This window comes from Priapulus caudatus, unplaced genomic scaffold (assembly GCF_000485595.1).
Source record: "Priapulus caudatus unplaced genomic scaffold, Priapulus_caudatus-5.0.1 Scaffold583, whole genome shotgun sequence".
Taxonomy (NCBI): domain Eukaryota; kingdom Metazoa; phylum Priapulida; class Priapulimorpha; order Priapulimorphida; family Priapulidae; genus Priapulus; species Priapulus caudatus.
The window spans coordinates 183,776-195,601 of NW_014577644.1; the positions used below are offsets into that span (position 1 = coordinate 183,776).

The 11,826-nt window shown below is 41.1% G+C and overlaps 1 protein-coding gene across 1 annotated transcript in view; it reads right to left on the minus strand.

The window, feature by feature from the left end:
- Positions 1–5,367, minus strand: part of LOC106811856 (tyrosine-protein phosphatase 10D-like) — a gene marked incomplete in the record, with an annotated part of 38,498 nt that extends 33,131 nt beyond the window's left edge. Inside the window, 2 exon segments of the mRNA XM_014815575.1 lie at positions 1,514–1,656; positions 5,222–5,367. Coding sequence (XP_014671061.1) covers positions 1,514–1,579 — 66 coding nt within the window.
- Between the last annotated feature and the right edge of the window lie 6,459 nt (positions 5,368–11,826).

Sequence of the window (11,826 nt, forward strand, 5' to 3'; positions counted from 1 at the left end):
GTGTTGCAAACAAGCCGCGTTATCTGTTTATTCGCGTTCGTGTTTTTCATTCACATAACTGTGCATTCCATTCAGAGTTGTGCATAGTCCGCAAGGGCAGGTTTTTCTATTGTACAACTTAGTTATTTCAATTTTTACAAGTATGTTTCATTCGTACTTGTGTTGATTTTTCATTTACAAAAAAGGCATTTTTCATTTGATCATAGTGTGTTTTCTATTTATGTGAGCGTATCGTTTCAATTTTACAAAGTATTGTTTCTATTCATACTTGTGTTGTTTTCATTCCTGATTTCAGTTTTGAAGGGAATGGCTTGCCATATTTTACGTCCTCATGAGTAAATAACAGGAAACCTGGGCCATGTGTGGTAAAGGCCAGTGACAGAATACCCTGGAGAAAACAGTTGTGTTCATCCACTGACTACAACAAGACAAGCAGCAAGTATAGATTACGAATCTACACCTAGTATAGTACCAATAGATTGTAATACAATACAGATTATAATATAGGTGCCAATTTCTGGATGAGCTATATACGCATATTTTGTTTTGAAAATTGACTAGACAGAACGTGCGAAGAACATTACCCCTACCCCTAACATTACTAAAACGGGAGTCCAACGGACTACCTACCCTCAAAAAGAGGGAGTCCGCAGCAAAATGAGGGAGTCCGCAGTCTAAGGTTCAAAATTAAAGATATTAACAATAACGGATGTGCTTATTTTAAGATTCATGCAGTTGCACGTTTGCCAAATTTCTTTGGACATTAGCTGAAAAAATACGGTAATTCCGCGAGGCCGTGCTCTGGAACGAACTAGTTAGTATGGCCCAATTTTCAGGAGTCACACGGACTCCTGCATTTGTAAAATCAGGGAGTCCGACAGTAAATCAGGGAGTATTTGACTCCAGGACTCCCGGCCTCCGGGACTCGGCTCGGTCTCCAGACTCAGGGCGTGTTTCGGATGCCTGCTATTCACATTCAAGATCTCATTCTATGTATATTATACTTGTTATTATTATTATTATACTGTACACTCCTACCAAAAGAATAATAATCACATACAGAAGAGAAGAATTGAACATACGCATGTGTGTGTGTGTGTTGGGGGGGGGGTGCGTGCGTGCGTCTGTGTGTGTGGCGTGCGTGCGCGTGTGCGTGCGTGCGTGCGTGTTTGCCAGTGCTTAGTTGCATTTAGAACTGTGGTTCTATTAGAGATGATCGGGGAGGGGGGGGGAATACCTACTTCTTTTGAGCGAAATACCTTTCATAGGAACGAACCGATTATTATATAATGCAAGCAGATTACAGCGTTTTTTTTCTGGAACGCATTACTTGAAAGTGACCTCGTAATGCGGGGTATAACTGTATGTGGCCGAAAATCGATTCCACTTACATCGAATCAAGAGCTAATGATACATCGTATGATTGTAATGTACATATTATTAGCTGTTGATCGAATGACTCTAGTTTGGAATTATGATATTAATTATAATATTATCAGCGGCAAGTACTTACACTGCAGAGTAGCAGCAGCAGTAGAGCGGAGACCAGCACCAGTAGTCCTAGCTTAGATATCCTCATGATTGCTGCACCGTAGACACAAGCATGCTGATGAGATCCCGCCTGAACATATTACTAACACCCGTGCGTGCGTACCCCTGCAAGATTAAAAAATACCAGCTTATAAGACAGACAGACGGCTTATAAGAGAGCTATAAACACATCGCCTTGCTTTCGAAATACACTCATGCACCACGTTTGCAGTGTTGGAAATATTCCGTGGCTGACTTTTTCCCCTAATACTTTTCGCAACGACTTGCTGCAGTTTCACTTTCAAATAAGTCTGTAATCTCCCAGTACTTTTCATAAAGTCTATATCATATCGAAAGTAGGTAATGAAAACAAGTTGTGTATAATTGTTTGTCTACGATTTATGCTACGTCTAAATTATTTCTCCAATTATCTGATCTTGAACACATGTAGGCCTATGGTGACTGAACACACACACTTATTAAACCGCACCTCAGAACTTAATAAGCACGTTGAAAAATTGTGCATCACGAAGATTTAGCACACTTGAATAAACTCAAATAGAGAAACGTGTAAAGCCTAAAAAAAATACATAATGCAAAATTTTAACTGGGGTAAAGATTACAAATGTTACGGTCCCTATAATGAATATAAGACATCCTCAGGATGCACACGGAAATTCTGAACAGCTACCAAAAAAATCAACTGATCAATCATTGCGTAACCAAACTGGTCAACCATTTGCGTAATCAAATCATTGCGTAACCAAATTATGATTAGTATATTTACAAATTTATATTTAGTATATTATTATATACAACTTTTTGTACTTTCCCGTAAGACGTATGTACGCGTCGTCAGTACAGCAAAGCGGCACATCACCGCACCCAGCAGGATCTCGCTTTAGTCAACCAAAGAGAGTGTCATCACGCCATGACTGCTACACTGATACAACAAACACGAACCGATCCGGTCAGAAAGCTTTACTATCGTCCGGCAACAATAGCCTAGAGGCAACCAGCTCTGATGTCTTACTGGGCTGGTACAGACTTAGGCCGCGCCCTCACTAGACGACTGAATGTATGTCACAGTTAAGGTTCAATATAACTGTACGTTCTTCGCAGTTATGGAGCAGTGGGGTTCACAATCCAATATGGAGCGCAACTTGACACTGCATGAGAAGAAGTAAAGAGTGAGAGAAAAATGCCGTGAAATATCATATCTCAGACATGGCGCTCGCGGCACGCACACACGCGCGCGCACACACGCACGCACGCACGCAGACCACACACACCACACACACACACACAACACCAACGACACACCACACGCACACACGCACACACACACATACACACAAACACACACGCGCGCTCACATATGCGCGTACACACTTATGAAATACGAATCTGTACATAGACACAGAATTCTCTAACCCCTGTCTAATATATACGGTATGTACGATCGGCTTCGGGATTGCATACATAATTTAGGTGGCCGCACACACCTGGCACCTGCTGGTTTGTATACACGGATACATAGGCAACGCGCACGAAGAAATACCCCGCCAACGCCAATATACGCACGTCGACGTAACACATTACATGGCATATCCTATTTCCAAATTCAAGTTTCAATTCCTATTAGAAAAACTCCGAAGTTTACCCTACATCACGCATAGCAATAAAAGAGGCACGGCGGAAGCGTAAGAACAACACATACCAAGATGTTGACTAACAAAAGTCGCTCCAATGTGTAATCTACTCGGTTTTAAATTCGACGGGATAACACGGATTTAAACTGTGTCGCAGGAACACATTATAATGCCATCGATAATCTTAGGCAGTAGTAATATGTAATACCAAGAGTAGATAATAGGAGATTATTATCTACTCTTGGTACTATGTAACACTGGTGTAATCCTGCGTGTCATCACAACGCTGCTCGCGCATCGCTGCATTGCTCTTGATTAGAATCAGAAATCATTCTCATCTTTGCGCAAGCAAGAGTGTACGTTTGTCCGCGTCTTGCACATGAGCATAGAATGCAGGTTTCCAGTTCAACAGCCCCAAGAACTAGCTCACGCTGGTTTTAATATGCGTGTTGTATTAAATGCCCGTGCATGTTTAATTGTGAGATGATGCTATGAGCACACAGATAAAATAAACATGCTAGCTCACGGATTAGTCGCTACTATTCTTCAAGTAGCATATATCTACTGTATCCTAATGAGCAATAACAGCAAATAATGATGCTGAAGTCATATACAAAGTGTTTCATCATACCAATCTAGAGAGCAATAAATTGGTTATAATTACAATATTATTACATTTATAATTGTAAACTTAAACAATTATCGGTTAACTACTAATTTAGCTTTGAACAGTACATGTGTTAGATACATAAAGATGAAGACATGCAGCATCACTTGCTCAAACCTACAGACAATGTTTTTACATACATTCACTTTGTTATCAATCACGAGTCACCTACTACCGTAACTTCACCATTTGCATATATCACGCATTCATGCTATCAAGAGCGTATAAAGAAGGTTCCTTCTTTATACGCTCTTGATACTATATCGTATTGGCGTACAGTATATGTTATTGATGTGATTTTCATGCATACCTAAACCAGTCTATGCAGTACAGAACTGCATTCTGTAATGCAGCGGCATGTCTGTAAGTAGGTCATTCTATAAGACATACATATATACGTACACCGTATGAACAGTATTAGTTACTGCTACTATTACAATGAATTATCACTGGAATATTGGTTACACCAAGAATCATGGAAGAATATCTGACAGGATGTGCTGAAAGCTAGCAAACAGGCACGAAGAGACATGATCATGCGGTTAACCCAACAATAGGTTCAACTTCAAGTTCTCTAGAACTATATAGCCCTCCGCTCTGCCACAGGCAGAGCGAAGGGCTATAGTTCTAGAGCTAATTAAGGTTCAAATGCAATTAATGTAAGGAAAGGGTAATCTACATCCACTTAGTTATTATCAGAAATCGATAAAGTAACAAAATAAATACACACTGATTCTTGATTGTTTACTGATACCAAATATTGCCCAGTGCATGGTGGTCTAATATCTAGTAGTTGGGGGAATTTCAGGTTGGATGGTCTTGGGGTATATACCTATGTAGTACTAGTAAGTAGTATGACTATGAGTATGAGTTCAGGCTTGGACACTATATATATATATTATAGGCCCTACTGATGTGCCATTCGGTCCATGAGGTGCTATATATTAGTGTCTAGAAATTCTAGAATTTTAGCTACCACACTAAAATTCAATGTGTTCTTGATGTACTATGTTCAAGTGCTATACTGTCCTGTTTAGAAGTTAGATACAATAATGTATTACCCAACAAGAGTATATACGATACTCCCCTACTCTTATATTGTGTTACAGGCCCAAGCCTAGTTTAGCACCCCGGATTAGTTTAGCACATATATGCGAAAATACATTTGCAGGGTCACAAACTATGTTTGATCCGTACAAAAACAACAAGAAATCATAACTACGATCAACTACAGTACAGTAGAACAACACACAACATTCACTACAATTACAAACAACCGGCATTAATTATAATTTATAAGGCATTACATTAGCACATGTATACCGATGCGACAGGTGCGATCATGAAACAATATACGCCAAATATAACTTACACGTGAAACGCCCGTATCCGTGCCTGCTTGGCTTACACCTTCACCTTGCTGTAGTAACGAAGAAATCCTGCACGAATAAATGACTTATCGAAAGACACGTACGTAGGATAAACAACAGGAACAAACACACCTGATCCGCACCTGCTAATGACCCTGAGAGCGCGTACGCATGCGCGTGTCTACTCGCGATTTCCGGGACTGCGTCTTGACGTCACAAGTCAAATCTTTTCCTATTGGTTAGCATCGTCAGCAGCTGGATTGAAACCTACACTGTTCTGCATCGTAAATTCTAACATAACATAAGTGTTGGGTTAAATAATGAAGTTTGTGTTTCATACGTGACACGATCGATCTATTTTTTCTGCCCGTTCTTCTTTATTTCTTTCGCCCGCACTGCGTGCTTATATAGCGAATGTCGTTCTGCATGTCGTGATTGCAGGCGGTTCAGATTCTCGACGATCAGGAACACATGCAGGCTCTTGGAACGTTTCAATAGTAAAATGATGTGAAATGAACACGAAATGTATTTACTACCAAAGTCTTAATGGTTCTCTACACTCTTTCGCCTATTATTACCGATAACTTCCTGTAAATGCCGTTCATATGCTCCTCTGCAAAGCGTAAGTACACCGCACACACGCCGATGTGCACAAACAACAAGAATAAAGAGAATAAGAAGCGAATAAAGAGAAGAGAGAATAAAGAATAAAGAGAATAACTGAGGCTGCTACAGAGACTCAGATAATACCTAAAGCTGCTACAGAGACTCAGATGATACCGGAAGCTGCTACAGAGCCTCAGTTCTTACCTGAGGCTGCCTCATGGCCTGCTACTTGTGACTCATGCACTCGTGCTTGTGTGCAAGAATAAAGTATTGTCGTTGTTTCGCGGTCACGTTCGCTTCGCTTCTAGTAGTATAGTTACATTTGAATTTTGGGTAAAGTGATGGTAGGTGCATATAGACGGGTATCTGCATAGAGGTTAGATTCATGGCGATGGAGTGTTGAGAGGCAGGAATGCAGTGTCTGTATGTGCGCATGAGGCCGCGGCGGTTATACGTAACGATGTAGACTTCTGCCCGCAGATAGACATCGCATGCAGCCTAGGTGACGTCAAGACACGTTAATAAATAAACTATAATTAAACAAATAAACCTTACTAATAGTATATACACTGTATTATATATTATAAATTGTTAATCCCAAATAAACACATAAATTATATGTGAAATATACGACCGAGCAAGAGTAAATAGGCTACACGTACGGGAACCTATGTCGTCCTAATAATAGGTTGATTGTAAATAAGCACGAATTATATTTATAACCCGCGGTTTGGCGTTCATGCGCTCTATATCGAATAATAATTCCACGTAGACACCGTTCACATACTCATCTATAACACACGATGTCACCGCTCGCACACCACTGTGCACGAATCACAAGTTAATAGTTTTGTGATAAGAAATTCACTTTAATTATCATTCTAATAACAACTGTTATGTAGGCCTACATGGCGCCTACAATCGCTGCAAATATTAGACTCATCATTATCCCACCATAGCCGGTAGTTATATGTCTGTCATCTATTAATAGTATTATAAACGGCTCGTGCACGGAACCGTTTCAGGGGCGGATTCAGACCGTATTTGCCGTATTGGGAAATACGGTCTAGATTTTGAAGTGCCCTTCGAAATTTTGCGCTAAAAAATACAAAAAACAATTTGATGGAATTTGGCTATATTCTTTATTTGTTTTCTTTATCTTCTGATTCATTGACAGGACTTGAAGAAAATCAAAATTTTACATGGTAACAAAACTAGCTTTGATATCGGAAAAAAAGGGAAGTGCTTGAATCATTCTGCATTAATTGCTGGTATGCAAAGCGCAGGCAAAATAAAGCAGAAATAAAATTCTATATGGTTTTTAGCTATTGCTGCTTGACTAAATGTGTACTCAAATGGTGCTCATTTTTGTGCCCAGGGACCCTTGAAATTTTCCCAGACTCCCCGCCATGTGCTTCCGCGCCTGACGGCGCCCACTGTGGGGTGGTGTGCCCTTTTTGGGGGATGTGCCTTTAAAATCTGGAAAAATACTGTAGCTTCAGCCCTGGATCCGCCCCTGCGTTTTGTTCTACGAAACAAGTTGAAGAGGCGGGATAGCTTATTGAACCGTTGCACAATGTAGACCACGTGCCAGCAAAATAAAATAACAAGTTCGTCACAATTTGCCAGAGAAAGTGAATTCAATACCTCTATGTAAAGGAGGGCACGACGCGCCCATATATTTATTACGACAGATCTGTTTCTTTACCGGTTGATATCGAGTGCGAGAGTCGATTAGGTAACAATAACTGTGACGTCACCGTTTCAAGGCCGGCGAACTTCCGTTGGCCTGATCAGGTGCACGTGTACTTTTAAGTTCTAAGTACTATTGTTACGAGTCAGTACGGTTATGCAACTCATTAAGTTTGTTGGTGTCACAGCAACCATGACTGCCTCGTAGATACGTCAACTATTGTACATTTTAAGGTGGCTCGGACTAGTGTATACGGAACTAAAGAAGAAGTCGGACTAACATGTCTCCCGTGGCATTTGTAAATTAAAAATTGATCTATACTCTACGTTTCCGTGTGTCTAGATATTCATGAACGTATTCATTTAGGACGATGCCAGGATCACATGGACTGAAACGAATGTGACCACTTTCCAAGTTTATCTACTGAATATTGGCGAGAACGAGCAAGGAAATACAACACGCCACCCAACGTGTCATGATTTACCAACGCTCACGCCACGGAAAAGGTACGTCGTTATGCAAAACTCTATCAACCTCGATTACAGCCTTCGCTTGTGAATCACGCTAATAAAAGCATGGCATAACAACATGAGAATTTATTCCCGCGACAAGCTGATTGTAGCAAGGATATTGCCCGGTCGCATTGGCTGTTAGCTTGCACGTGGTTTCGAGTTCACCGGGGACTTAAACACATTAGCGAGACTCATGAACGACTTATATTACTAACGAATGATTCCCTACATTTTACAATGAATTATTGGATGAGCTCCATGGAGCAGTAAGTGTAGCGTAGACACGCGCGCACGCACGCACGCACGCACGCGCGCGCACGCACGCACGCACGCACGCACGCACGCACGCACACACACACACACACACACACACATACACACACACACACACACATATATATATATATATATATATATTCATATGAATAAAAATAATCTATATATACCTGTTCCCGTATAAGCTATACAGATATGTGCAGATATCTGGACAGTCTGCGACAGTGAGACACAATTCAGAAGGAAATCAAGGTAGGAAAGCATCAACACATTGTCATGAGCCATATATATATATATATACATTTATAAAACGAATTTACTACCTCTATTTCAAAGAAGGCACGACATGCGCAGTTATTGAATACGACAGGTCAATGTCTCGACGGTCGATATCGGGTGCGAGGGTCAATTAGGTAACACGAAATTCGACGTCACATGCAGTTACATAGCTGAACAATTGACGGAAAGCTAGTGTTGCGCGTCCTTTAAAGTACATGGCAATGTCGCTCCCGTCGCCGGTCGGGTTGCCGACCAAGATAATGTAAGTCGGCCAAATCTACGCGCTCAAAATGGGCAGGGATATGCCTTGAAGAGATTGCATTGTAAAATACGCCATAGAATGTTTACTTTGTTCGCAGCATCCCGCCACAATCCCATTCTTATGCTATTATACCTGCATGAGAATACCGCTCGCGTCGTTGAACGGGCTGCCAGCAAAGATAATTTATTTTGGCCAAAATAACTACGTTAGTGTGTTAGCGCACGCGCAATATTTCACCAGAGGAGTCACGTTTTGTGACGAGTATGAATTTAAGATGGTTATGATGCGAGCATAGATATAGGCATACGTGATGGCTTGTTTATGAAGAAGACTTGTGTTTATGAATAGGAGAGCGCCCTATAGCTAGCTCCCCTGCCGCTTTTTCTCAGTTTCCCACCCCTTTCTTCCTCACAAAACAATATTATCCGGTTGTATTCAGTCCGTCCTGCACGCCTGAAACGGTGCTCACGCATGCGCAATATCACCCGAGAAGAATTATTTTTTACGAAACTTATGCAATTAAAATGAAGAGGAGATATTCTAGCATAGATTTAGTCTTGCATGCCTGAAACGGTGCTCGAGCATGCGCTATATCTCCGGAGAATAATAATATTTTACGAACATTATGCATTTAAACTGGAGAGGGGATATTCTAGCATAGATTAATATGATAACATTCTATCAGTAGACCTCTTTTGAGAAATTGGAAGAAGTCCTTTCATGTAAGGTGCCCGCTGCATATAGAAATCAGTACACAATATCTCTACGTTAGTGCGTTAGCGCATGCGCAATATTTCACTAAAGGAGTTGTATTTTTGGGTGAATATGCATTTAATATGGTTAAGGGGTATCTCAGCGTAGATTTATGTAATAAATTGTTATCAGTTGACCTGTGTTTATAATTAGGAGAGCGCCCTACCCTGTAGGGTGAGAAACCCCTACTTCGTCTTCACCCGTTCTTCCCCTCATATATGTAGCGGGCACCTTACATGAAAGGTATTATTCTTATTTCTCAAAAGACGTCTACTGATGGAATGTTATAATATTAATCTATGCTAGAATACCTCCTCTCCAGTTACAATGCATAATGTTCGTAAAATATTCTTCGTCTCCGGAGATATTGAGTATGCTCGAGAACCGTTTCAGGCATGCAGTAAGGACTGAAGACAACTGCATTATATAGCTTGCTAAGAGAGGGGGAGAGAGAGGTTGGAGATTAAGGAAAGGCGGTAGGAAAGATAGCTGAAACGCGGTAGAAGAGAAATAAGGCTGAGCGGAGGACAAGGGAGAGGTGAAATATTGCGCATGCGCTAACGTACTAACGTAGCCACATTGTGTACTGATTTCTATATGTAGCGGGCACTTTATATGAAAGGTCTTATTCCTATTTCCCAAAAGAAGTCTACTGATGGAATGTTATCATATTAATCTGTGCTAGAATACCCCTCTCCAGTTTAAATGCATAATGCTCGCAAAATTTTATTCTTCTCGGGAGATATTGCGCTTGCTCGAGAACCGTTTCAGGCATGCAGTACGTACTAAAGACAACTGCATTACATAGCTTGCTGAGAGAGGGGGAGGGAAGGAGAGAGGTGGGAGATTAAGGAAAGGCTGTAGGGAAAATAGATGAAACGCGGTAGAAGAGAAATAAGGCTGAGCGGGGGACAAGGGAGGCGAAGGGAAGGACGGGAGGAGACGAAGTAGGGGTTTCGCACCCTACAGACTAGGGCGCTCTCCTAATTAAAAACACAGGTCAACTGATAACAATTTATTACATAAATCTACGCTGAGATACGCCTTAACCATATTAAATGCATATTCACCCAAAAATACAACTCCTTTGGTGAAATATTGCGCATGCGCTAACGTACTAACGTAGCCACATTGTGTACTGATTTCTAACGGGGGGAGACGAAGTAAGGGTTTCGCACCCTACAGACTAGGGCGCTCTCCTAATTATAAACACAGGTCAACTGATAACAATTTATTACATAAATCCCTGCTGAGATACCCCCTAACCATATTAAATGCATATTCACCAAAAAATACAATTCCTTTGGTGAGATATTGCGCATGCGCTAACACACTAACCTCGCCAGATTGTGTACTTATTTCTATATGTAGCGGGCACCTTCTATGAAAGGTCTTATTCCTATTTCTAAAAAGACGTCTACTGATGGAATGTTATCATATTAATCTGTGCTAGAATACCCCCTCTCCAGTTTAAATGCATAATGCTCGCAACATCTTATTCTTCTCGGGAGATATAGCGCATGCTCGAGCACAGTTTCAGGCGTGCAGTACGGACAGCTGCATTATATAGCTTGCTGATAGAGAGAGAGAGAAAGAGAGAGAGAGAGAGAGAGAGAGCGAGAGAGTGGTGGGAGATTGAAGAAAGGCGGTAGGGAAGATAGATGAAATGCGGTTGAAGAGAAATAAGGCTGAGCGGGGGACAAGGGAGGCGAGGGAAAGGACGGGAGGTGACGAAGTAGGGGTTTCGCACCCTACAGGATAGGGCGCTCTCCGAATTAAAAACACTGGTCAACTGATAACAATTTATTACATAAATCTACGCTGAGATACCCCTTAACCATATTAAATGCATATTCACCCAAAAATACAACTCCTTTCCTTCCCTTCGCCTTCCTTGTCCCCCGCTCAGCCTTATTTCTCTTCTACCGCGTTTCAGCTATCTTCCCTACTGCCTTTCCTTTAATCTCCCACCTCTCTCTCTCTCNCGCTATATCTCCGGAGAAGAAGAATATTTTGCGAACATTATGCATTTAAACTGGAGAGGGGGTATTCTAGCACAGATTAATATGATAACATTCCATCAGTAGACGTCTTTTTAAAAAATAGGAAGAAGACCTTTCATTTAAGGTGCCCGCTGCATTTAGAAATCAGTACATAATCTGGCTAGGTTAGTGTGTTAGCGCATGCGCAATATCTCACCAAAGGAGTTATATTTTTTGGTGAATA